Source organism: Mytilus galloprovincialis, chromosome 1 (genome assembly GCF_965363235.1).
Source record: "Mytilus galloprovincialis chromosome 1, xbMytGall1.hap1.1, whole genome shotgun sequence".
In the NCBI taxonomy this organism is placed as follows: domain Eukaryota; kingdom Metazoa; phylum Mollusca; class Bivalvia; order Mytilida; family Mytilidae; genus Mytilus; species Mytilus galloprovincialis.
Window position 1 is genome coordinate 83,418,083 of NC_134838.1, and position 27,458 is coordinate 83,445,540.

The window sequence follows — 27,458 nt, forward strand, 5'->3', positions numbered from 1 at the left end:
GATATTTTCCTGGAACTAAAATGTCATATGGTTTCATAATATTTGTTCCTTTAAAGAAAAAGTGTCATTTGATTTTTTACACCTGCTTACCTCTTAATTAATGTTCACCTCACATGACATTTACCTGTACATATTTTCAATATTTTATTACTGCATGCTGCACTGTGATCATATAATAAATATTTCTGGAACTTTAATTATTTAATAACCATGATAACTATTCCTGCAACATTTGTAATATAGCCATTATTCCAATATGCCTGGAACTTTTATAATATAACTAATATTCCTAGAACTTTTATAATATAACAAATATTCCTGGAACTTTATAACAAATTTTCCTGAACTTTTATAATATAACAAATATTCCTGGAACTTTTATTATATAAAACATGGTCCATGTCAAAAATTTAGACAGTAAATTTGTACAGTGAAACCAGGGTAAAAAGAACCCTGATAAAACTGAATTCCAGTTTAAACCGAACAATTTTCCCACAAAATTTCCCTATCAATTAACGTTACAGAGTAATTTAACCTGAAAAAAAACCTTGTCAACACAGAATTCTGAATGCTTTTTGAAGGCTCGTTAGTTTATATGTATTTAAAAATCATGAAAATTACCTGTCAAAATCGATCGATAGCAATTAAAACAAAAAAGTATTTTTAATTATTGTCATGATTTAATTAAACAAATACACTTAGGATGACAGAGTATCCCTGAGGGTATTTGAAGTAAAATTAACTGCTGAGTTGTTATTAAAAACTAATTAGCATGTTTGTGTCCATGTATTCAGTGATCAAATGATTTTTTTGTAAAGAAACGTTTAACTGGTCAGCTGCCCCCATCGCTGAAAATGACAAGAAAGGAACTTTCCCATAGATCAATTAAATGTGTTACTTAAATAATGACGGCCACAAAATCGTAACTGCCATTCTGTAGTTAAACTGTTTAATTAGATAATAATTTGAAAGCCTTTCACTGGATTAAGAAGTTGTGCAACACAACCAACCATTGACAACAAGGTCAATGGGTTTCGTTTGCCAGATTCCCTTTAGAGGCCCTATATATATGATTTAGATGCTCCTGAATACTTCTAATAGCTATTTAGCAATGATAAAGTCCGAGAATAAACTGGACCCCTGCTGTTGTTTCACTCTTATCAAGTGACAAAGTATCAATCAGCGAGTGGCCAGTTTAGTCCGAGAACTCGTGTGTACAATGACGATCTCGATTCAACTACAGAACCGTCATTTGACAGTGACTGGGAATCTGAATTGGTCAGAGAATTAACAGATGAGAAGATAATTATAAAATGCAAAATCTCTCCACGTCGGACATCATTCAACAATTATTAGTTTCATAACGACGAATGTAATTGACGGAGTGACGTTTGATTTATAAACAAAAATGTAGCAATACATCTATCTTCATCTACATTTATATTTTTACATTTAAATCTAAATAAATGAACACAAAAATAAATTGTCGTCTGTTGTGTCACCTATTATCCCTTGTCAGTAACATTGAGTATGCCAAAATTATTTTGGTGTCGACTTCCGTTTACCATTACAATCCGAACCCCTGTGAAAACCGAACAAAACGCAAAGTCCCATGGGTGTTCAGCTTTGACAGTTTCACTGTACATTGAATTTTGTGTTTGGATTTATTTTTTTTAATAGGTACTGATGTATCAGCAGATAATATAAAAGATGCCTAAAAGAAAAGAGAAGAGAATTCAAGAAAAAGGAGAGAAGAATTTGATTGCCACTGTAAAGTCTGAAGTAAAGAAGGATCAACAAGAGAATGACAATGAAGGAGAAACAGTACCCAAGATTTCAAAAACAAGAAACAGAATTCGAAGGAATGGAAATACCAGTTTTGAAAAGCCCAAGGACAATCTTTTAAAGAGAAGAAGAAAAAGTGAGTTTGAAAATAATGAATCAGACACTGTCATGAAAGATGATTTAAAAAGAGTTGAGAAGGAAAATCTGACCAAAAAAGACCACAGTAAAGACGTAAAGACAGAACAAAATGAAAGAAGAAAGAGAAAAAGTAGCTCTCAGAATGTTAAAGCAGAAGACGATGAAAAGAGTGATGGTCATAGTAAAGGGGATTTTGTAGATAGTGATGTACAACTTGATAGTTATACTGTTATTAAAAAAATGAAATTAGATTCATGGCCAACAGCGAAATTAGATCCATGGCCTAAAATGAAATTGGATGCATGGCCTAAACGTGACAATGAAATCCAATCATCAGTTTTGTCTAAAAAGATAGATCCATTGCCACAAGTTCAAAACAATGGTAGAAGAAACGAAAGTCTTATTACTGATGGAAAGACAAAAGACAAAAAAGCTTGTCATGGTAAAGAACGAAGTAGTGAGAAGGAGGAATCACAAAGTTTTGATACAACTACCGGTAAGAAATTAAAGACAGACACAGGGAACAAGAGGAAGACAAGCACAAAAAAAGAGGATATTCTTCAGAATACAGTTAAAGCAAAGAAACAGAAAAGACAAGCTGCAAAAAGTAACCAGAAGCATAAGGACAATAATCTTGATACTACAAATTTGAAGGATCATAATGAACCAAAGACAGAGAAAAAAGCAAATGGTGCTTCAAAAAAGAAAAGTAAAAGTGAACCTGCTGAGACTAAACAAAGTAAAAAAGTAGTTTTGGACAAGAAGAGTAGAGAAAAGACCTTAAAATCATCAAAAAAGAAAGAAATTGATTCAAAATTAGATGATGTTGATATAATGTCAGATGACAGTTCAGACAATGAAAATACACAGAAAAGTAGTAAAAAAATCAAGAGAAAAGTGAAAGAAGTAGATCATAGAAATGATAATAAAATTGAAAACAACACTTCTAATTGTCAACCATTGAAGTCCATGTCAGGTGTTAAAAAGAAAGTTGACATGAAAGATGTGACGTCAGTTTTGTTGATGATGGAAGGGAAGACAAAAGTTGTTGATGATGCTATACCCAGTACCTCAGGAATGCAGGAAGAAAGTGATGAAAGTGGTGATATGATAGACAGTGATGAATCTGACTGGGAAGAAGTAGCAGGTATGTTTTTAAAAAAACTTTGCATCTTTTATCATGTTTATGTTTGACCAGAATGAAAAGCATTAAAGTTAAGGTTTTCAAGACCAACTAATCTGTTATAAGAGTGTTTCCCAAAATGGCAAGAAATTAAAAATTCTACTTCATCTGTATGGCTATTCTAACTTTGAATTTTTCGAAAAACTAAAGATTTTCTTATCCCAGGCATAGATTACCTTAGCTGTATTTGGCACAACCTTTTGGAATTTTGGATCCTCAATGCTCTTTAACTTTGTACTTGTTTGGCTTTATAAATATTTTGATATGAGCATCACTGATGAGTCTTATGTTGACAAAACGCGCTTCTGGCGTACTAAATTATTATCCTGGTACCTTTGATAACTATCAAACTGAGATATTTATTAAAATGCGGTCTAATAAATATTTGGTACAAATTATGCCTTTTAATGCATAACACATTTGATGTTGGATTTCTTTCCCTTAAAACATTTGTAAAATTTGTTGGAGAAAATTTTATTTGTATTACAATTTTCTTTTTCATCACTAGATGTATTTATATTGTGCCTTAGATTTTAAATAGGATGACATTTTGAATGTGATGGATGCCATCACTTCTTTAAAAAAAAATATCAAATGAATACATTGATTTGTATATATTTTGTTATTTAGCACTACATGAAAGTCCAAAGAAGTCACAGATTCCATCTGGACCCATTGAAATTACTTTGGATGGACCACAAATAATGAAGAAAAGGTATTTTTGGTTCTGACTAGTAGCGGAATGAGTGGAAAATATCTATTTAAAATGTTATTACCCTAATTAAGGAGAATTTAGGTTATGCAAAGGGTTGTGTGAATAAAAATTAAGGAATCACCTTTTTTCCATTTTTGTATTTGTGGATTTTTTGCTTATATTATAAAATTTATAATCATCAAGTAAAGATGTTTGGGTTAAAATTGTCATCTTAATTAAGGCAATTACATTTAAATGGTCAACTGTCTTTGTCTACCATAATAATGTTCTTTAAAAATGAAAATACATCATTATCTGAAGTATGATATTTTATCAAATTGTCATCTTTATTTTAGGAACAAGAAAACCTTTGATGTTAAAGCTTACTTTCAGAGACTCTCAAATAGGTTCCAAAAAGAAGTTAGGGAAAATATTCATAAGGTATGATGTAAAATGATAATGGTTTACTTATGTTCGACAAGCTAGTCAGATTTTGAAAAGTACTACAAATGCTGCTCATAAGGTAACATTCTACAGGAAGATAAATGCCAAAAAAATGCCATTCTTTGGCCAGCCAAAGACTTCTTCTGATTCTGAACAGTTACACAAGAGAAACAGTGTGTATTAGTTATGCAATGTTAAAATACGATTTTCTTTTTGTTATGTCTCTGTAGAGATCAAAGGGACATTAAGTTTACCCTTGTTCGTCTACATACATCATGAAATTTCTATCGGACACTTAGTTTACTTTGCTGCAATGAAATGTTATGAGATGCAGATCAAGTTTGAATTTGGGTAGCATCATATCTGCTGTTCTACAGTTATGTCCCTTTCTAAACAGAAAAAATGGTGAATTTATACACCCCAACTTTAATTTACTTCAACTAAATGTTTTGAAACTTATACATAATGCTTATAAACCAAATACAGATCAAGGTCAAATTTGAGAGGAGTTACTTTATAAATGGAAAAAAAGACTGAAATTAGTGTATATTCACAAGCAGGGGCATCTGTATCCCATCCACTTGTTCTTCTTTTATTTTTCTGAAATATCCCTTTTTAATCATTTATACTAGTAACAATATAAATATTTCTTTGGATTATACATGTATGTATCCCTTTCAACAGCAAACAAATAAGTATTGCAACTAGCTTCATTAAAGTGTTTAAGTTTGAGTTTGAGATTGTCTTTTAATGCAGGTAATTTCAATGGCGAATCTTATTTTGTTTATTGCAGGTTCATTTCATGTGTTTGTTATCAAGAGGGATGTTTTTAAACAGACTGTGTGAAGATGACACCATTAAAGCCTTTGCATTGTCCATCTTGCCTAATCAGTTTACAACAGTGTCCAGAAAAGCTTTTAACATTAATTTATTAGCCAGGATCTTGATATGGTATAAAGAAAAATTCCCTTTCATGACAAAAAATACCATGAAGGAACTTTCTGTGGTAAGTTAAGTATAAGCTTTAACTGGTACTTAAACTGGTACTGTAACAAATCTCCTGCAATATCTAAACTTGATGATACACATGATGCACAACTATTTATAATGTAATCAGGAAAATATTTTGTGAAAAGTTTGATTTTACATGTAAGAGAACGTTTTGTGTATAAAAGAATGCTGTATTGGTGCAAGCTATTTATTAAGTGCATTTTTATTCCCCAGTAAGAGGCATTATGTTTTATGACCCATTTATGGGCATTGCGTTTTCTGGTTTGTGCATCTGTTCATTCATTCAACTGTCCGTCTGTTCTTCCATCTGTCCCACTTCAGATTAAAGTATAATATTTTTTTCATTGTGAATTGGTTAGAAAAGGGATTTGTGGAATGATAAATGAGACTTTATGTTGATTGACAAGTTGAATTATTATTTGCTGAGCAGACAAAATTTCCAATTTATAGAAAGAAAGATTAGAAGAAAGCTTTAGATTTTCAACAGTGATGTCTTATCTAGAAAGAGCATTGGTGAGTAAAAAGCATTGTACATGTATCTAAAGAGAAGTGAGCAAATTTTCATTCTATTTTATGAATCATCATAAAAAAAAAAAATAGTTGTAGAATAAAGCATAAAAGTAATACTGAAGTAAAATGTGAGTAAATGAGAAAATATAAAGGCAAAAATAAACTGATAATTTGTTCTATCTACAATATGTAGAAAAGTAAATACATGTACCAAAGATTGATGATTCCTCAGTTTTAAACAAAGTGAAATAATTTTGGTGTTTCCTTGTCACCATAAAAAGTGGATAAAGCCCTGAATATTGAGTCAATATAATGGTTGAAGTAATTAACATATGAATACAATATAACCTGTTTGTAATGATTTATATTTTTAAGGTATTGATTATACTGCTGAGGAATTTAGGGTTAATAACAAGACTTGTGATGTCTATACAACCAATGCCATTAAAACCTAAGGTAAGACCTTATATCAACTAGGACAGTATTTTTATGCCCGCCTATGATAAGAGGAGGCCAAATTGTATCCTATTTATGTATGACTGTTCAATTGTATTTGGTCAAATATTTGGTTGAAGGTTGTTTCCACAAAGCATCTTGCAACTTAGTACACATGTTCAATGATATTTTGAACTTTTTCAAATGTATGTTAAATTAAGGATTTTAACCAGAGCATTGCATGGTGTCTAATGGACATGTGTTATTGTTATTCTTAGATTTAAATTTAAAATGTAGAAATATCACTGATTCATGATTTATTTTTCAAATCCTATTTCTTATAATGCACATTTCAAATGAGGGAATTCAAAGACCATTTATTAAAGATATTTTAAATACATAATTAAAAAAATGGGGGAGATATTGATCACTTTCTGCGCTCAGATTTAAAAGAGTCTTCTTTCAACTTTTATATTCAGAATATTATATTATAAATTAAGAGTAAGAAAATAATTTCCTATTTTTAATTCAATTTGGTTTATTTTCAATAATTTTTTAGGATACATCCAAAAAGTCTGGAAAAGAAAGAAATGTACGAACCGAAAAGGTTTCTGAAAAGAATTCCAAAAATTCCAAAACAGTACCTAACAAGTCTGCAAAAACTCTCTCAGGGAAATCTAGTAAAGGAAGTAAAAAGAAACAAAGTAATGAAAGTGATTCAACAGAATCTGAATATTTTAAAAAGAAAGACAAAAAGCCAAGGTCAAGGTCAAGAGGATCAAAGGTCAAACCTCAAAGTTACAAAGGTTGTGAAAGCAATGATGAAGATTCAAGCAGTGAGAGTGAATTGGATAAGCCTAGAAGAAGTAAAAGTGGTAAACAAAAGAATACTGGAAAGGGAAAAGTGAAAGAAGAAAACTCAAATGAATGTAAAACAGGGTAGAATTTTGTTATATTGTTGCTAAATGGTTATAGGGCATGATTGAAAAAAGCATTTTAAACAATTATACTGCTAAATCCCTCTTTTGTAAATCATATGTAAACAAATTTTAAAAAAAAAATTCATTTTAGAAATCTTTTATCATTAAAATCAGTTTCTTAGTCAATAACATGAAGCAATATAAAGAGATTTTACAAACTTATCCTTTATGACAAGCAAGCATTTTATCTCTACATTTAGAATAATAATATTGTACAATACCTAATTTTGGTACAGTATGAACTCTTTCATTTCAGTTCTGATGATGATTTTGAAGAAGACAGTTTTACAGCTAGAAGCCCTGTTAATTTATTAAAGAAATTCGTGGAAAAAAACAAAAACAGAAAAATTCTATCATCAGACTCAGATATTGAAGAAAACACAGGCAAGTACTTATATCATTTTCAACTTCATTTGCAGTTATAGAGCAGTAACTTTTAGAGTAAGTACTTATAGATTGCATGCTAGTTTATTTCATGACCTGCATTTGACAAAAATAAACATAGTAATGATAGTTTGATCTTGTGTCACCAGCTTTCTTCTAAGATAGATTATTTTTGTAACAGATCACATGTGACTTCAATTTTGTTTGAAGTATTGCTGCTTTTAATTGTCTAAGACCATCACATATTTTGATTTTTTTAAGTAAAGGATTCTTCTATTTAGGAAAAACTTGGGAGAAATGTCTGAAATAGAAAAAATGTCCATGGATGTTTTGTCATCCACTAACCTTACAAATTGTTTAAAAATAACTATTGTACTTAAAATTATTTGCAAAATATTATGTCATTAAAAAGCAGAAGTTCATTCGCTAAATTTAGATGTGGGGTAGCTCCACTAAAAATAAAAGCTGGAAGATATGAAAGGAAAGAAGTCCACGAGAGGACATGTTTTAACTGTAGCTTTATTGTTGAAGATGAACTGCATGTTATTTTAAAATGCCCATTGTATGTGGATCTAAGACAAATCATGATACATGAAGCTTTGCATTTCAATGAACGTTTTAACCTATTATCAGATAATGAAAAATTTATATTTTTATTTAGTAACGACAATGTTGCTGCTATAGTTGCCAAAACCTGCAACAATATTTTATTAAGAAGAAATAGTATTTTATTTCACTAGTTCTTAAAGAAAAATATATATGTAAAAATATGTTTATATGTATATAATATATCTTAAAAGTCTCTCATAAATCTTTTTAAGATTGGTGCATGCAATGCAAATGTTTTAATGAATTTATGTACATGATGTATGTGAATCTCATTTTATGTTTGTATGTGGTGAGAATATAATAAAATATTGAATCTGAATCTGTATCGATCATTGGTATTTTAGTGATCAAATGAAAATTATTGATATTTTTTTTGTATTGTAGGGTGTGATGTTTGGACAGAGGTGTTCCTAGAATCAGAAGATAAGTGGCTATGTAAGTTATATATTAAAAGAATGGAAAGTTGAATTGTTTAAAATACTTTCACATTAAAATTAGATAGATAGGTTCTATAATTTGTATACAAATACAAAGTGGCAAAAACAAGAAAGGACAAAAGAAAGTTGAAAAAAACCTGTACCATGCTGCACCAAAAATAAAATATAGAGCATTATAAACTCCATCAAATACCATGTGTGAACTCAGATCCCCCAGGGTTATCAATTCCTGTTCCCAAAGGGTTTTTAATTTTCCTGAATTAATTTTAGTTAAACAAATGTAGATTAACATACAAATTTTGGAAAAATTTACTTTAAAACTACTTTGTTGTGTATTATGTTGGAGTAATCATTCTGTGGTGAGAGAAGATTAAAAAAAAAGGATGGACATTTTACGGATTTAAATTTAATCGAACTTTCTTAAGATAAAAATAAGAATGGTGTACTTGTTTTAGTATTCTTGAAATTTGAGGAAACAAGTTGTTTTGAAGAAGTCCCACAAGAATTTGTTAAAAAATATTCTCACAGAACCAATTCCCATGAAAGTACTTATTGGAATATTCACAATGGGTTTGATCCTAAGTTAGGTAAAGCTTGTCTAATGTGTATATGAGGTTATTTTACATGTATAGATGAATATGTTCATGCATCATTGACTATTACATTGTTTTAGGTATTGACTGTATGAACTGTCGGGTGAACAAACCACATGTGATAGAAAGCCAGGTCACTAAACCTCTTCACTATGTACTGTCATTTGATAATGGTATGTTGTAGATAATTTATCTTATTGATATACAGTAGTATGCATTTTTAGTGTTTTATTAACTTATATAAATCATTATTACTGATTTTGTTCTGATATGCACTATTGAAATCATGTCACTTATACCACACTATAATTGACAAAAAATATAGTAACTAATTTTATTTTTATTGAAATATCAGGCCATTCATTAGGAGGCGGTACCCGGTACTTTTACCCTCCTATGCTATTGACAAGTACCGCCTAAATGTAGAAATTTTTATATAAGATATTCATGGAATAAATTGAAAAGTACCACCAAGAAATGTGGAAAGTACCAGTCAACATGAAGGATAATGAAACCCCTGAAATATTATGATTTGTTGTATTATCAGTCAACCAGTTTCTCATTTGTATATTACACTAAGCTTTCCTTGTGCTGTTGTATAAAGTCAATCATCAAAACCAACAAACACTTGAATTAAAGAGTATATGAATGGAAATCAACCACCTTTAATGTTTGGAATTACTGAACTCATTGTTATTATTTGGTTAAATCTAGATTTTAACATTTGCATTTTGAACACCTGCTGTACAATTGATTTTATTTTCTAATGATTATGTGTCAAACATCCTTATAACAAGTCAGTTATCTTCAGGTGATGAAACCATAATTTGGACATAAACCTATTAGTATATTTACTCTGTTTCTGATTTATAGATGGATTTATTAAAGATCTAACACCAAAATATGCCTCCAAATGGTTGACAGAGACCAGGAAATTACGAATGAAAGATGAGTGGTTACAGGAAACCTTAGCTCCATACAAAAACCCAGACATAGATGTCATTGCTAAAGAAGATAATGATATTCAAGGTACACAAATATTTAGGTTAAATTTTTTGAACAAATAAGAGGGCAGAAGATAAATTGTGAGTTTACCTTAGGTTTAATTAAAAAAAAAAGGAAATGTGGTATGATTGCCAAATGAGACATCAATACAAAAAGATGACAAAGATATGAAGGTTAAAGGTCCTTTGTCTGAATTTTATAACCCTTTTGTCTTTCATGAAAAGTTATATGAATAGTAATTTTTAAATATTTGTTTAAAAGTCTTAAGTTTATACCTTGATGAGACAGCATTGTAAGGACACACAATTGAAAAAGTTATCTAGTCCAGTTATTTAGTTATACCCTGAATAGTTTTTTTACCTGACATTTAAAGGTCATATGCACCAGTCTTGGTGTAACCCTTATTTACTAAAATGTAAATTGTACCAAAAAATGCAACAATTAATAAAATAAATAAAACTTCTTTCTCAAGATTTTCAAAATTTTGTTATGATTTTTTGGGTTCATGTAAGTATAATTTGATGATTATCTTTTCAGCTAGACTCGTTTCTCAGCCAGTCCCTAAAAGTGTGTCAGAATTGAAGAGTCATCCATTGTAAGTAAATTGTTCTTCTTTTTAATACCCAGATGTTAACTAGTGACATCTTTTTGTTCTAAATATGTCTTGCCATACCCTAAAAAATTATTGGTTGAAATTTCATATAGGATTCACAACACTTGTTATAATACTGTTACAGTGACTTGACTGTAAGTGTTGCTATCCACCAATTGCAACTTATTCAAAATTCTGACCAAATTGCAATTTGTTTTATAAAATCAAATTGTTCAACTGGTCAGAAATTTGAACTAACTGCTGTAGAAAACCACAGTCAAGTAGTGAAAATGCAAGATGATAAAATAAAACATACTTACAATCTGATAAGACTTTAACTCCACTTTAATGATGTTGTGTCAAAATGAGTCTATCAGTTTGTATAGGTATATTATAGTCATTTCCATGCTGAAGGAACTGTCATTATTTTGAATTGCTATAAAAATGTCCAAACTAAGCTTTCATATAGTTTTTCTTTCTATAAGTATTCTATATTCATAAGAATCAGACAGTATGTGAATTCTAACATTTCATATTCAGTAAAACATGTGTAAAATTGCAATATGTTTGTAGGAAGTGTTCATGGGGAGATAATAATTTTTTCTTTCAAAATGTCTTTATTCAAAAGAATAATATTTTAGGTTATATCCCCATGGAAACTTATCAAGAGCATATTGTTATTTCACACTTATTTTACTGAATATATGATGTTTTATTTAAAATGATATCTGATTCTTATGAATATAGAATACTTTTAGAAAGAAAAACTATATGAAAGCTTAGTTTGGACATTTTTATAGCAATTCAAAATAATGACAGTTCCTTCACCATGAAAATGACTATGATATACCTATACAAACTGATAGACTCATTTTGTCACAACATCATTAAAATGAAGTTAAAGTCTTATAGGATTGTAAGTATGTTTAATTTTATCACCTTGCACTTTCACATTTTGGCTGAACAATTTGTTCAAATATTGACCAGTTGAACAATTTGTTTTAATAAAACAAATTGCAATTTGGTCAAAATTTTGAATGAGTTGCAATTGCTGAATGGCAACACTAACAGTCAAGTCACTGTAAATGATGTTGTGACAAAATCAGTTTATCAGTTTGTGTAGGTATATTATAGTCCTTTCCATGCTGAAGGAACTGTTATTATTTTGAATTGCTACAAAAATGTCGAAACTAAGCTTTCATATAGTTTTTCTTTCTAAAAGTACTCTATATTCATAAGAATCAGATATCATTTTAAATAAAACATCATATATTCAGTAAAATGTGTGTAAAATTGCAATATGTTTGTAGGAAGTGTCCATGGGGAGATAATCATTTTTTCTTTCAAAAAGTTTTTATTCAAAAGAATAATATTTTAGGTTATCTCCCCATGGAAACTTATCAAGAGCATATTGTTATTTCACACACATTTTACTGAATATATGATGTTTTATTTAAAATGATATCTGATTCTTATGAATATAGAATACTTTTAGAAAGAAAAACTATATGAAAGCTTAGTTTGGACATTTTTATAGCAATTCAAAATAATGACAGTTCCTTCACCATGAAAATGACTATAATATACCTATACAAACTGATAGACTCATTTTGACATAACATCATTAAAGTGGAGTTAAAGTCTTATAGGATTGTAAGTATGTCTTATTTTATCACCTTGCACTTTCACATTTTGGCTGAACAATTTGTTCAATATTTTGACCAGTTGAACAATTTGGTTTAATAAAACAAATTGCAATTTGGTCAAAATTTTGAATGAGTTGCAATTGCTGAATGGCAACACTAACAGTCAAGTCACTGTAATTCAGAAATTATTGCATGCATTTATTATTTTGATTTTGTCATATGAGACTAAAATGTGATTTTAATTTTTGTGATAGTAAGAAAAATCCTGTTTAATTCATATAAAAAATTCAAAATGTGAGTTAATTCTATTGTGATTATAACCAAGTCGCATTTTTGCAAAAATAAAAACATGGCATTAATTTCTGAATTTACAGTAAGTGATTTGCTGTACTAATTTAGTATAAGTTTTATGTGCCTTTAGATGCCTGTGAACATGGGTTGAAGATTGGTTGTGCTTTTGTATTTAACATCTGTTGCAAGTATTAGCTACAATATTGTAGTTTATTTTCCAGATATGTTTTGAAAAGACATCTACTTAAATTTGAGGCAATATATCCTAATTCAGCCATACCTGTTGGTTACATTAAGAATGAACCTATTTATGCCAGAGAATGTCTCCATGTTGTAAGTAGTATATATAAATAAAATATTTAGATCAATGGTGATATTTGACCACATAGTCATCTTTTTCTTATGTACTATCCTAAAGCGGTCAAAAATGGAACGCAATATTTACATATAAAAGCTGATGCTAAAGTCGGTCAGACCATCTGTTTGTACCTTGGTCATTTTCATTTCCAGAAGGCTTACTGAAATATTTATATATATTGCAACCTTACTTGGCAATATGGTCATTTTTTTTAGAGAGCAAAAGATCCATTTTATTTTTTAGAAAATATGTTTAAGTTCAAGATGCTAAATAAAAATATGAGTGCAACTTAACTTGTCTTGTATTATGAAGGAAGAGGCTTATTTATTTTAAGGTCAATCCCTTAAAGGTCAAGGACAAGTTACATCATTGATCTTCTGTAAAAACAGAATGATGGATTTATAGTGGTACGCCATTTGTATAGTATCTTCACTTTTGATGTTGGATAAACACGTAAAAACATGTAAACATAGTAGTGCCATTAAATTTGAGCCACATAATAATTCATCATTGGGTTTTGCAACTTTTTGCCTGCATGAAGGACCAGTTTCTGAACAAGGACAAAATATGTGGGGCAGGGGTCTTGGTAAATGTACATAACTATAGGTGAAGCATCACTTCACACCTGATATGAATCTTGAGGTTGAATATATATTCCAGCTTCATTCCAGAGAGAACTGGTTAAAGGAAGGGAGAGCAGTCAGAGTATGTATTAAAAATGTTATTCCTTCCAAAGTACATGGAATTAATTTATCTTTTATTATTCTCATTTAAATGTTTGATATTATTTGAAGAAATAAAAATAGGTGGTACATAAAAACAAATTTAACGGTCCTATCACACATAGCATTACATATGATCCTGACATAACTGAATCCCTTTTGGACTGAAAATATTTTGTTAAGTTAACAATTGCTGAGAGGGTGGTAAAGTTGGGTTCTGAACAAGTGAAATAAAAATTGCCGAAATTGCACGGAAAATAAACCCTCTACTGATAATATTCACAGTTTGTTTAGACACAAGATAATTATAGAAATAAGAAGATGTGGTATGAATGCCAAGGAGACATCTCTCTACCAGAAACCAAATGATGTAGAAATTTTGCAACTATAGGTCACTGTATGGCTTTCAGCAATGAGAAAATCTCATACATCTTAGCAAGCTATAAATTACCCCAAAAGGACAGATGAAAATAATTAGGGCCCCGCCGACGGCGGGTCGCCCTATAATGATCAGTCTGTCCGTCCGTCCGTCCGTCTGTCCGTCCGTCCGTCCGTCCGTAACACTTTCGTGTCCGCTCCATATCTAGAGAACCGTTATGATTTCATACTTAATACTTAACATGATTATTAACCAACACCAGAGGGTGTGTCATGTTGTATGTACAACTTCCTAGGTCAAAGGTCAAGGTCAAAAACTTTGGTTTCAGTTGACAACCCCGTGTCCTGTGGTGAAGATCGTGTCCGCTCCATATCTAGATAACCATTATGATTTCAAAGTTTATACTTGACATCCATTTTAACAACCACCAGAGGGTGTGTCATGATGTATGTACAACTTCCTAGGTCAAAGGTCAAGGTCAAAAACTTTGGTTTCGAGTTGACAATCCTGTGTCCTGTGGTGAAGATCGTGTCCGCTCCATATCTAGATAATCGTTATGATTTCAAAGTATATACTTGTCATACATTTTAACCACCACCAGAGGGCGTGTCATGATGTATGTACAACTTCCTAGGTCAAAGGTCAACGTCAAAAAAACTTTGGTTTCAGTTGACAACCCTGTGTCCTGTGGTGAAGATTGTGTCCGCTCTATATCTTGAGAACCGTTATGATTTCAAATATTATACTTGACATCCATTTTAACCAACACCAGAGGGTGTGTCATGATGTATGTACCACTTCCTAGGTCAAAGGTCTGTCTGTCTGTTGGTCTGTCCATCGCTAACAAATTTGATCCACATTATATTTTGAGAGGACAGCTGTTATTATTTCATACTTTATACCTGACAAACATTTTCAACTTAACATATATATTAACCAACACAAGAGAATGTGTCATAATGTATGCATCCTAGGTCTAAGATCAGTCTGTCGGTCTGTCCATCCGTTCGTTGTTCTTAACAAATTGTGTCCGCTCTACCTCTCGAGAACCATTAATATTTCATACTTTATACTTGGTGGGTCATAATATATTGAAGGCATAATTCTAAAAATATGTGACAAATATCAATTGGGCAGCACCTTTAAACATATTGTTCAAACATCAATCCATATATCCAGAAGTCACCTTAGAGTAGTAAACAATGAGTTCACATCATTCAGTCATATCACTATTATACTATGAAAGTAAGATGAGAATATTTATCAGTTTTAACTTAAAATCTTAGATCAAAATCACACATGAGACTATGTAATAACTTCAAATAATGCTTCATATCAGATTATCCATACAACTTATTTACCCCACGTTATTGACAGCGGGGCCCACAGAGATGGCTCCCATCTCAATGATATCTAGTTTAAACAAGAAAACAAACAGCCAGATTTATGTAAAAAACAATAATAAAAAAAAAAATATGATAGACATCAACAAATGACATCCACTTATAAACAGGCTCCTTTAAAGACTTCATTTAAAACTGGTAGTGAATAGATAAACAGGCTCCTTCAAAGACTTCATTTAAAACTGGTAATGAATAGATAAACAGGCTCCTTTAAAGACTTCATTTAAAACTGGTAGTGAATAGATTTTAAAGGATGTAAAGGTATACTTGCAATACAGCTCATATTATAATTTCTTACTGTACCTTCAATCCTTTGTTTTGTTGTGAATTGTTAAACTTGGATCACTTTTATACACATTTTTTTCTTAACAACAAGTTAATGAATATGAGATTATTTCCTAATAGGTTGGTGAAGAAGCCTACAAAATGGTTAAATCAAGAGTACGCTGGGTGAGTTTTAAAAAAAAAATGTTGATGTGAACATTTTATTATTTAAATTTTGTCTGATATTGCATAGACAGTAGTTACATTTCATATATAAGGTAAAATTATGGTTGAACCATATGGAAAAAATTGAAAAAATGTTTCCTGTTCGGTCATTCTATTCTTGTAAAATGATTAACAAATTATTGCAACAATTTTATTTAAATGGGATTGGGACCAAAAAATGCTCAATCACACTTTGTCTTTTTGTTTCATCTTAAAAGCTATGTAGGTTGGAGTATCACTTTCTACAAATTCTATCCTTTGCTCTATCATTGAATTGTCATTTATGCTTATATAGAATAGAAAAAAAGCTATGTGCACTATTGTTGTATATACATGTAATATCAAAATGTAAATGTAAATTATTTTTAAAAGAATTCAGGATTTATCATTGTTTTTATGGCCCCGCAAAGAAGTTGTTGGTGACATATAGTTTTTTTGTAAACGCCTTCAGATATTGGGCTGATTTTTGGTATGAATTGGTGGTATGATGTTCAGTTTTCTAACAGAACACAATAACTATAAGTGCTGAGGTTTGACTATATTATGGAAAAGGGGAACCTGATTATAAATGTTAAGGAATGTCATTGATTTTATATGAATACTCTATTTACAGAAAAATAAGAAAGAAAACCCTGATGCTTTAGATCTGGAGATATTTGGCCGATGGCAGACAGAGGTGTATATACCTCCACCAGCCGTTGATGTATGTATATAATAGCAACCTGATGTTTTGATATTTTTTATATTACTTTAAGGGGGTGGGGTATGGGTGGGTGCTTGCTTGGAAAAAACGTGAAATAAGACATAACTTCTGTCATGAGCGTTGCACGAAAAATAAAGATTTTGATGTGAATCTTTTGTGACTGAGTCACTGTGTTGTTGAATATATAAACTCTCTATTTTACTTGATATTTAGTATTCATATTTATGATATAAATGGTTTACAGCTTTTAAAAAAGAATAAATGATCTTCTTAACTTTAAGAGTGCATATATCCGCAGACACAAAAGTGTATTATTGATCTATTTTATTGTGTTTATTAACAAGAATACACACGTTGTCATTATAGATGGCCAATTATATAGAATAGCTAACCAAGACTGGAAACAAGTACATTTATCATGGAAGCTCCAAAATCAAAAACATCAAAGGCCTTTCCATTTTATCAAAAACATAAAATTGAATCCATTTTTTTTACAATCCCTGCCAAGTGTTTGAATTTTATTTGAAAATTATTAAACATAAAATTTGAATTTTAAAATCATAATCCAAGTAAAATTACATAGTCAGAACGAGGCACCTGTTTTGCACAACTGAACATCAAATAAAAAAGTAAAAACATGTGGAACGTGAAATAAATGGTGATCAAGTTGCACGAAAATAACCCTTTACCACCCTCCTTTTAGCTTAAATATGCAATACAATGTTGACATTAAAAAATTAAAACTGTAGGTCTTTATATGGCCTTCAACAAAGAGCAAAATCTATACCCCAATACTATGTCAAGAAGACTTGAACCAATGGAACTCAAATGTGTAATGTCAGTCCTACAGTTCGGATTGTTTATAGCTTACTATGGGGGCCCCATAGTAAGCTATAAACACCCTCGAACTGTAGGACTGACATTACACATTTGGGTTCCATTGATTCAAGTCTCCTTAACATAGCTTTCTTTCTTTAGTTTCTATAGCTTTATATATCAAAATTAAGTCTGTGAGTTTCAGTTATGTTCTATGATCAGAATATAATACAACAATGACCATGTTTAATATTTTTCAGGGAAAAGTACCAAGAAATGGTTATGGAAACATAGAGATATTTATGCCCTCTATGATACCTGCTGGAACAGTTCATCTAAAGTGTAAGTTATTTAAAAAAAAGACTTGATAAAAATGTTTTATTCTATGGTGTTTTGTTTATTTAGTCATGTCACATTGTATATGATTTTTCTGATATTAATTTTTATTGGTATTTGCAAAAGGCATTGGCATATATATTTTGTCTCAATTTATATAAGTGTGATTATTATATAAACAAGTACACACCCGTGATATCGCGGGTCCGTGACTGAATTAAAGTATATAATTATGCCTAAGCCTTATTTTAGTAATTGGTATTGTCATCTGATAAAGTCATGTCGATTATAAGATACACAGTTTTCTCTGCTTTCAAATCTTTCTGTTTGAACCCGTCGACCTGGAACTTATCAATTATTAGAAATATTAATTATTTGGAAAACAAAAGGTCCAGGCTATCCAGGAATAGGGTATTTTTTAATCAACAGCATTGTCCTATATTAGTTATCTTAGAAAGTCTTGCTGATTGCTGAATAAAGCTACAATAGGGAACAATTTGACAATGATTGAATTTAGAAGTGTCAGCCCTTTGATTATGACCCGTGTATATAGCAAAATCCTAAATACACCGTTTGGTGGTGCGCCTGTCAAATGCGGAACGTACAGATAAGGTAATAGCTAATAGGTGAATATACTATTGGTATCGGTATCGGATTAGACCCGGAACTTGTTAATTATTGGCAATATTAATTATGTGGAAAACAAAAGGGTCTGGAGTGGTGTAATTTTTAATCTACACCATTGTCCTATATTAGTTATATATAGAGTTGAATTCTTTGATTTGTCGTTTTTACCCGATGACGGCTGACAAATTGGACCTCGTAATTTTAGTATTATAGATATTTGGATGTTTGTATTTTTCAGTGCCTGGTCTTAATAAAGTTGCTAAGAAGTTGGACATAGATTGTGTAGCTGCCATGACTGGTTGGGATACACACTGTGGTTTCTCACATCCTTTGTAAGTTTATCCTAGAGTGTAAAAGTAATCAAAATGTCTCAACTTATGGTATGTTAATGGCTTAGTTATTTTTGTTTGTGTCTGTGGTTTTGAATTTGTGTTTATTTGAGACTGATTTTTTTATGCTGCTTAATATTTTCTAATCGTATGTAAAAGCAGATTTATCTTTTTAAGAAAAAAGCAATGCCTTGGGGTTTAGTTTAGGGTACATACATGTGTGGTATCATATTTCAAGTTGACTAAAATGGGTTTATAAATTATGAAAAATTATAAAATAATTACATCTTTATAGATTGGATGGTTTTGTTGTATGTGAGGAATATAAAGACATACTGATAGCAGCCTGGGATGAAGACCAGGAAATACAAAGACAGAAAGAAATTGAGGTAATGTAGTACATTAGATAAGTTTATTTTGATTAAGTTATATTGTAGTTGTTTTTCAGGATTTATATTACCTTTGTCTATCAATTTGAAAGAGAAAATGCATCTTACTTAAGGTAGCACTACAGTCTAACAGTGATTTTTGAAGATATTTTTTTTATCATATAATTTTGAAGTAAGTATTGTTCTGCACAGTTTGTAAAAATCCCAAAATTATCATAGCACAACAGGGAGTAAATTGATAATGAAGTTATGTAAATAAAAGGACATGTTGCGTCTGGCGTATACTAAATTTAGTCCTGGTATCTATGATGAGTTTATTTACAACCACTGGGTCGATGCCACTGCTGGTGGAGATTTATTTCCCTAAGGGTATCACAAGCCCAGTAGTCAGCACTTTTGAGTTTTATGGAATTGAAAATTTTCACATAAACTTAAAATGGGTTAAAATGCCTAAAACACCTAACAGAAGACAGATTCAGAGACATATTCTTCTTGTTTGTATTTAAAGGGAGTTTTTTATGCCCTACCTACGATAGTAGAGGGGCATTATGTTTTCTGGTCTGTGCCTCCGTTCGTCCGTCCGCTTCAGGTTAAAGTTTTTGGTCAAGGTAGTTTTTGGGATACGATTGCTTTCAAGCAATCTGTAGACTTATACCAGTGGCTCAGGACAATGCCCTCACGTCAACCGTTTTATTCTAAACATTAAGGACCGTCTCAGATTCTTATGATTGTCTTGGTTTAAAAGGTAAAAACAAACAAAGGGATTGAACTTAAACAACTTTCCTATAATGTTCTTTTCATAATCTTCATGTTTGATATTTCCCTTGACTTATATGCGTGTTTTTAACAACACGGAAAATCAGAATCAAGCAGTATTTATATTTCGTGTTTTTATAAATTTAGAAACACGTCAGAGGGAATTCCCCAATTGTGATAAAAATGCGAGAGTTCTCTGAATTCCGATGAATCTATTTCTGTCATATAAGAACTGAAGTGGAGTTTTACTTATATGTCACCGTTATTAAACTGATATTTGATATTGTACTTCCATAAAAAATAGAGAACCATTTAGGTTTAATATACGTTCTTACTACAGGGTTTGTTTAGGTTATTATGCGCATGCGTATAGTTTTCTTGACTTCAAGGGGTACTAGGTTAAATGGTTGCTCTGGATTCCCCACTCGATTGATTAATTTATAACTCATGGGATCCTTTCTATGTATGTCTGCTATTGAGGTTATTGTTGTTGCATATTTTAAAATCATATGCATCATTTAAATTAAAATAAATTAGTCCACATCGTTAAGATTTATTTTCAACACCCCTTCAGGGGAAATGGAGTCTTCCATATTATCGTTTCGAGTTGTCTCCCTTCCGGAAGTCACTTCCGTGAATTCTCAACCAAAACATTACGTTGAGAAAAATTAACTCGTTCTGTCGATAAACGTCATATTGTATTAAAACGATCGCAATTTAAACAGAGGAATGTGTACGGGAAGGAGTCATGATCACTGACCCAAAGGAAATTAAATATTTAAAGAGTTAGGAATGGGGTTCCTCCTAGAATTAACGTACGAAAATAGGTGATAATATATGAAGTGAAATACTTCTCTCACTCTGAGTCTCAGTGACTGCTGTGGAAAGTAAACTTGGAATTGATAGTACAAAAATAAAACACAATAGGCCTAAGTACATTGTTCATACACTTTTAACCGGGATTGGCTATTTTGTTGCTATTCAGATTACGTAAATTACATTTTACATGTGCAGTTGAATTAGTTTTGAAAATAATATTATCCAGTTACATGTATACATTTTGTGTACATGTGTCAATCAAAACAATGGCAATCGTATCCCTCAGAGCAATCTGCTCTTTGATTGAAGAAGTTGAAGTCCAATCAACTTGAAACTTAGTACACTTGTTCCCCATGATATGATCTTTCTAATTTTAATGCCAAATTATAGTTTTGACCCCAATTTCATGGTCTACTGAACATAGAAAATGATAGTGCGAAGTTCAGGTTAAAGTTTTTGGTCAAGGTAGTTTTTGATGAAGTTAAAGTTACATCAACTTGAAACTTAGTACACATGTTCCCTATGATATGATCTTTCTAATTTTAATTCCAAATTAAAGTTTTGACCCCAATTTCACGGTCCACTGAACATAGAAAATGATAGTGCGAGTGGGGCATTCGTGTACTATGGACACATTCTTGTTCTACAATACTATGTCCCAGTTTTTGGATAATTTGTTTCTAAATGAATGTATTGGTGTCCAATGATGAAAGGTGAAATGAGGTTTGGCACCCAGCAGTTAAATCAATATATCTTCTTATTGGAGGCTTTTATGAAAAATCTGAGACACAGTTTGGTACATAGTGTATGGTTGATTAAAGTGATGAAAACAAATGACCTGAATGTGCCATTTTCATTCAAGTTGGAAAACCACTTTTTGGCAATTAATGAGCTATTAGTTGAGATTAATCATATCATAAATAAATTTATCTATAGATTAAGAAGGATTAATATTTCAGCTTTATAATGAGTCAAAGATTTTAAAAATCCATTGAGTAGTTTTGAAGATATTAATCTTTAAAGACTGTTGGTTGGAGTCAGAAAATTCTGACTGTAGTGCTACCTTAATGTGTGTTTTTCAATCTTTTACTAGAAATAACATTTAAATTGTTATTCAGCTTTATACTTTTGATGTCAGAAGTTATTTTTCACTAAAATTTGTTAAAATGCTTATATATCACTTTTAAGTTATCATGCTTTGTGATGGCAAAAGCCAATTATGTCCAGTCTGCAATTTACAAAGGGAAGTAATTTGTTTAAAAAGTGTGTAATGAAATAATAAAATTAGTATTAAACTGGCAAATGAACTTTTGTAATTTTAATTAACTTTACAGTTGAGTGCTGGTACATGGAACTTCTCTGGATTCTGGATGAGAAAAATAATTTACTTGTTAGTAAGTTGGTAAATTAAATTAATTTACTTGAAAGTAAGTTAGTAAATTAAATTAATTTTCTTGTTAGAAAATTATTCAATATACACCACTTTGTTTATCACTTGCATTTATTCTTTTTTACAGAAAAGAGAAAAAAGAGTAATACAAAACTGGCGGTTACTGACAAAGGGATTGCTCATCAAGGAAAAATTAAAAAGAAAGTATCTTTTACAGCCTAACCTACATGTAAGTTCAAACTGAACATACTTTTATGACTACTAAAAACAGGCTGTATACATATATCGGTATATATTTTAACGCTCATCTTGGATCTCAGGTGACCATTTAAAGACACCATGTATATTTGACTGTACATCTATCCATCTGAGACAAACTGTTTAAAGATTATACATTAGGTCCTGTGTTAAGTTCAACCTTTTGATTTAGGTACTGTTACATTCCTGAGTATTTTCAATGCTTGTTAACTTTTATGGAGTGAAATAAATAGTAAGGGCCCTGTTTTGTAATTGTTAGATGGTCTATTGTAATCATTCTGTCTGTTTGTCTGCTGTCCTTTAGACCTTGTTTGTAAGTCATACTTTAAGTCAGGATTGCTTCAATGGATTTCAAAATTTGTATGCAGTCTTCAACGAGTCTTTGGCTGTAATTAATAGAAAATTTGATGTCATAATGAAATATTGACCAATAAAGAACTGAAAGAATCACAAATTTTAATTGCAAACAAAATAATCACCTAGTTGGGAAAAGTAAGACCAGAAAAGAGTAAAGGAGAAATTTATACATTTGTGTATTTTAAAATGCTGTTATCTTAAACTTTTATGAAACCAAAAATTGTTGTTACTAACTTTTCAATACAGTAAAGACAGAGAAAGTTCTCTTGGTTTCACCCGTAAGAAAAAAAATAATTCTTTACAAATCCTTCATGAACTGGAGCACAATAGTTTACATTATAATGCATAACAATTCATTCACAAGTGTTTTTTTCCAGGAGGTAGAAACTAAAGAAAAGACAAAAACAGAGAACAAACCAGCAGAGAAGGCAGATGATGTAGAGAAAGCATGGCCAATGAACAAAGAAGGCAGTAAATCTCTTAGTACAGCAAAACATTTTAAGACTGAAACTTTATAAACATTCTACAGTGTCCATTCTACAGTTTTCATAATTTTACATGAGGAACATGCTTGTATAGAAGAACCATCCTTTAGTTTTATTTTAATGTTATGAGTATAATGATGAGATCTGTCGAGACATGTAAATATGTGATACATCTCACGGTGTTCATGCTCAATTTCAAGTATGGCTGTGGAATATGAGTCTTGCATGTATCAACTATATATAATCATTAAATTCTTATTATCAAATGGATTCTGCTTATGTACTTGTTTTTTTCAAAATCTGAATGTAGTTATTGTTTTCCAAGAGGGAAGCGTCATATGGATATAAATATGTTATATAACTCACATCTGTTAAGCAAAAACCAGAGGTGTCCAATCATCGGTTCTTGACCTGCTGTAGTATTAAAATCTATGCATTTTAATTGCGCTTTGTTTTTGTTTTGTAAATTAAGTTTTCCTCAACAATATGTTATGTTACACAATGCTTACTATCACAAAACATATTTTGATGGTATCGCTGTAACAGTTCTATATTTATGCCCCTTTACAAATGGAATATTTTTTGAATTTTAGGTTTCCATTCTTAGGTGTGTTCAACCACATGTTATGATTTTTTTCACAATGCTTATTACCACAAAACAATAGATCAAGTTTGAGTTTGGTTGGTGTCAGTTTAACCTTTCTGCCCCTTTACCCTCTGAAACTTATACACAATGCTTATTACCACAAATCTCAGATCAATTATGAATTTGAGTAGCAAATGCCTAAAAAGTTTTAGTCAATGGATCAACTGACGCATAACAAAATTGAATACATTGTAGTATCAGATGATTACATTGTAGATTTAGTGCAGTTTAACCTTTCCAAAGTTTTATCCGACTTCTTCAGTTTTTACTAGGTGTTAGTCTTGTCAGACATTTTTATGGCAGAAGGTAGGCAAGCTGAATAATCCTTGATGCCTTATGGTCTGAAGTGGCATATGTAAATTGTCTTTGATATTGTTTTTGTGGTTAAATGTTTGAATTGATTATCACATGATTTTTTTTCTCACTTATTTGTATTATCAGTAGTGTAATAAATCATAAAAGGTTTACATGTCCATTAGATAGAGTGCACCTGACCTAATGGTTTGTTGATCATCATTCTGAGTTTATAATGTAAAGGTCAGTTCTTGGATAGAAAAATAAATTTATACTATCTACCTGACTCTAAATTTAATGATTAATTGATCAATCTTACAAAGTCCTTGAAATTAGGTCAGTTTTTCTATGTCTAAACAATGAGTTACTACGGATCTATTGCAAAAAGGGTTAATCAGGTGCTCTGCAGGGCGCAGCTTTATATGATCGTAGAGGTTGAACCCTTAGGACGTCATTGTTAACTTTTACAAAAATCTTCTCCTCTGAAACTGCTGGGCCAAATTTAACCAAACTTGTCCATAATCATCATTGGGGTATTTAGTTAAAAAATGTGTCCGGTGATTCGGCCAACCAACCAAGATGGCCACCATGGCTAGGGGTAAAATGTAGATTTTGTCTTATATCTCTGAAACCAAACCATAAAGAGCAAATCTGACACAGGGTAAAATTAGGAGATAACTGTATTGTATTTTAAGCTCCGACGGCATCAATTGGGGATTTGATGGTCGCAAATTAAGTTTACTGGTGACGCTTTAATGGAGACAGTAAATGGGTATTTGCGACCATCAAATCCCAAATTGATGCCGTCGGAGCTTAAAATACAATATAGTTATCTCCATTCTAATGAAACTGACAGAAAACAATGTTAAAACATGTATTTAAAATCTGCCATATGCCGTCTGCGCTTGTGCGTACGTCCTATAGCATCAATTGTCAATTGATGCCATGTAAGAAAGTGACGTTATCCAATCAAAATGAACGTTACAAACGTTGTTGCATTAGAATTGTTCATCAGGTCAAGATCTATCTGCCCTGAAATTTTCAGATGAATTGCACAACTGGTTGCTGCCCCTGAATTAGTAATTTGAAGAAAATTTTGCAGCTGTTGATTATTATCTTCAATATTATTATAGATAGAGATAAGCTGTGTACAGCAAAGTAAGACCTAAAAATAAGTCAACATGACCAAAATGGTCGATTGACCCCTTAAGGAGTGATTGCCTTTTATAGTCAACTTTTAACAATTTTCATAAATGTTTACAAAATATTTTCCACTATAACTACTGGGCCAAGTTCATCAAGGCCAAGGATCATTGTAAGCAGCAAGAATGTTCAATAAAGTAAGATCTACAAACACATCACCATCACCAAAACACAATTTTATCATGAATCCATCTGTGTATCATTTGTTTAATATGCACATAGACCAAGGTGAGCGACACAGGCTCTTTAGAGCTTCTAGTTTTTTAATCAAACTAAGTTTATTTTGGACCTAAACGTAGACCAATGTGAAAACAGGATCCAAAATTAAAAATCTAAATACACGGTTAGATTTGGCATATCAAAGAACCTCAATAATTCAATTTTTGAGGAAAACAAACACATGCAGTTTAGTTTTGGACCCTTTGGATCTCATGTGGATCAATTTAAAATATAAAATTGGGGCCAAATTCCAAGAACTAAATACATGGTTAGATTCAGCATATTTAAGAACCCCAAGAATTCAAGAATAAAACCCCATTGAAATTGGTCAAGAAATAACCAATTTATACAAAGTATTAGAAAAGTATTGTTTTTGGTTCCTAATTCCTAAACAGTTTGGGCCATAACCCTCAAAATCTATCCCAACCTTTCTTTTTAGCTCACCTGGCCCGAACATCACTTTGCGTCCACTGTCAGCGTCGTCTGTCGTTGTTGACTTTTACAATAATCTTCTCCTCTGAAACTAGTGGGCCAAATTAAACCTAACTTAGCCACAATCATCATTGGGGTATCTAGTTAAAAAAAATGACCTGGCCAACCAACCAAGATGGCCACCATGGCTAAAAATAGAACATAGGGGTAAAAAATAGATTTTGGCTTATAACTCTGAAATTAAAGCATTTCGAGCAAATCTGACATGGTTAAAATTGTTTATCAAGTCAAGATCTATATGCCCTGAAATTTTCAGATGAATCGAACAACCCGTTGTTAGGTTGCTACCCCTTTATTGGTAATTGTAAGGAAATTTTGCCGTTTTTGGTTATATTATCTTAAATATTATTATAGATAGAGATAAACTGTAAACAGCAATAATGTTCAGCAAAGTAAGATCTACAAATAAGTCAAATGACCAAAATGGTCAGTTGTCCCCTTCAGGAGTTATTGCCCTTTATAGTCAATTTTACCAATTTTTCTTAAACTTTTATAATCTTTTACAAAAATCTTCTCCGCTGAAACTACTAAGAAAAAATGTAACCAAACTTGTCCACAATCATCGTTAGGTATGTAGTTTTAAAAATGTGTCTGATGACCCTGCCCGCAAACCAAGATGGCAGACATTCAGGGCCGTAACTACATTGAGGCAAATGAGGCAAATGCCTCGTTTTAAATTTCAAAAAAAAAAAATAAAATAAAACAAGATTGTCTTCATATGATTGTCTTCATATCAAATTGTTTTCACTGAAAGTGTCTTGCAAGAAGCAAGTTCTCTTCACTCTCTGATATCGCCCCTGCATATTTTTCGTAATCCATGTTTCTATTTTACTTTTGGTTTTCAGAGTTGATGGTCTATTGTTTGTACTTCTGTGTGCCGGGTTTGTCTTTTGTTCATTTATTGTCCTACTAAGTGACTAGTCTGAGTGTTGATTTTCATTTGTAAACGTGTCACACTGTGTAATGCTGCACGTCCGCCGATGTCCAGGCATTATGCGAGAAATAGTTTAAGAATATACGATGCTACTGGACCCAGAAAAAAGTGGTCGTTTCTGCATGGAGAATTGAAGTTGATATCAAAGAATACGAAACTGCCTTTCTTGTATATAAAATCATACCCAATTTTTCTTAGTATGGATTGCAAAATTATGTATTTTCTGAAGGTGAGATATGCACAGAAGTGATAGATATGTATTATAAATATAGAAAATTGAATAATTATCGTAATCATCAACAACAACAACAAAAAAA

General features: G+C 31.3%; 1 protein-coding gene across 2 annotated transcripts in view; it reads left to right on the plus strand.

Moving 5' to 3' along the window:
• The window catches only part of LOC143042235 (DNA repair protein complementing XP-C cells-like), a 24,208-nt gene extending 585 nt beyond the window's left edge, over positions 1-23,623 (plus strand). For both annotated transcript variants that reach the window (XM_076214499.1, XM_076214507.1), the window contains exons 2-22: positions 1,681-3,070; positions 3,737-3,821; positions 4,157-4,241; positions 5,038-5,250; positions 5,706-5,768; positions 6,141-6,221; positions 6,760-7,139; positions 7,437-7,564; positions 8,558-8,608; positions 9,284-9,376; positions 10,077-10,232; positions 10,746-10,803; positions 12,959-13,070; positions 13,756-13,800; positions 16,005-16,049; positions 16,702-16,791; positions 17,868-17,949; positions 18,809-18,902; positions 19,195-19,288; positions 22,381-22,482; positions 23,246-23,623. In XM_076214499.1, the coding sequence (XP_076070614.1) occupies positions 1,711-3,070; positions 3,737-3,821; positions 4,157-4,241; positions 5,038-5,250; positions 5,706-5,768; positions 6,141-6,221; positions 6,760-7,139; positions 7,437-7,564; positions 8,558-8,608; positions 9,284-9,376; positions 10,077-10,232; positions 10,746-10,803; positions 12,959-13,070; positions 13,756-13,800; positions 16,005-16,049; positions 16,702-16,791; positions 17,868-17,949; positions 18,809-18,902; positions 19,195-19,288; positions 22,381-22,482; positions 23,246-23,386 (3,558 nt within the window). In that variant the 5' untranslated portion in view covers positions 1,681-1,710 and the 3' untranslated portion in view covers positions 23,387-23,623. The remainder of the gene's footprint in view (positions 1-1,680; positions 3,071-3,736; positions 3,822-4,156; positions 4,242-5,037; positions 5,251-5,705; positions 5,769-6,140; positions 6,222-6,759; positions 7,140-7,436; positions 7,565-8,557; positions 8,609-9,283; positions 9,377-10,076; positions 10,233-10,745; positions 10,804-12,958; positions 13,071-13,755; positions 13,801-16,004; positions 16,050-16,701; positions 16,792-17,867; positions 17,950-18,808; positions 18,903-19,194; positions 19,289-22,380; positions 22,483-23,245) is intronic.
• The last annotated feature ends 3,835 nt before the right edge of the window (positions 23,624-27,458 follow it).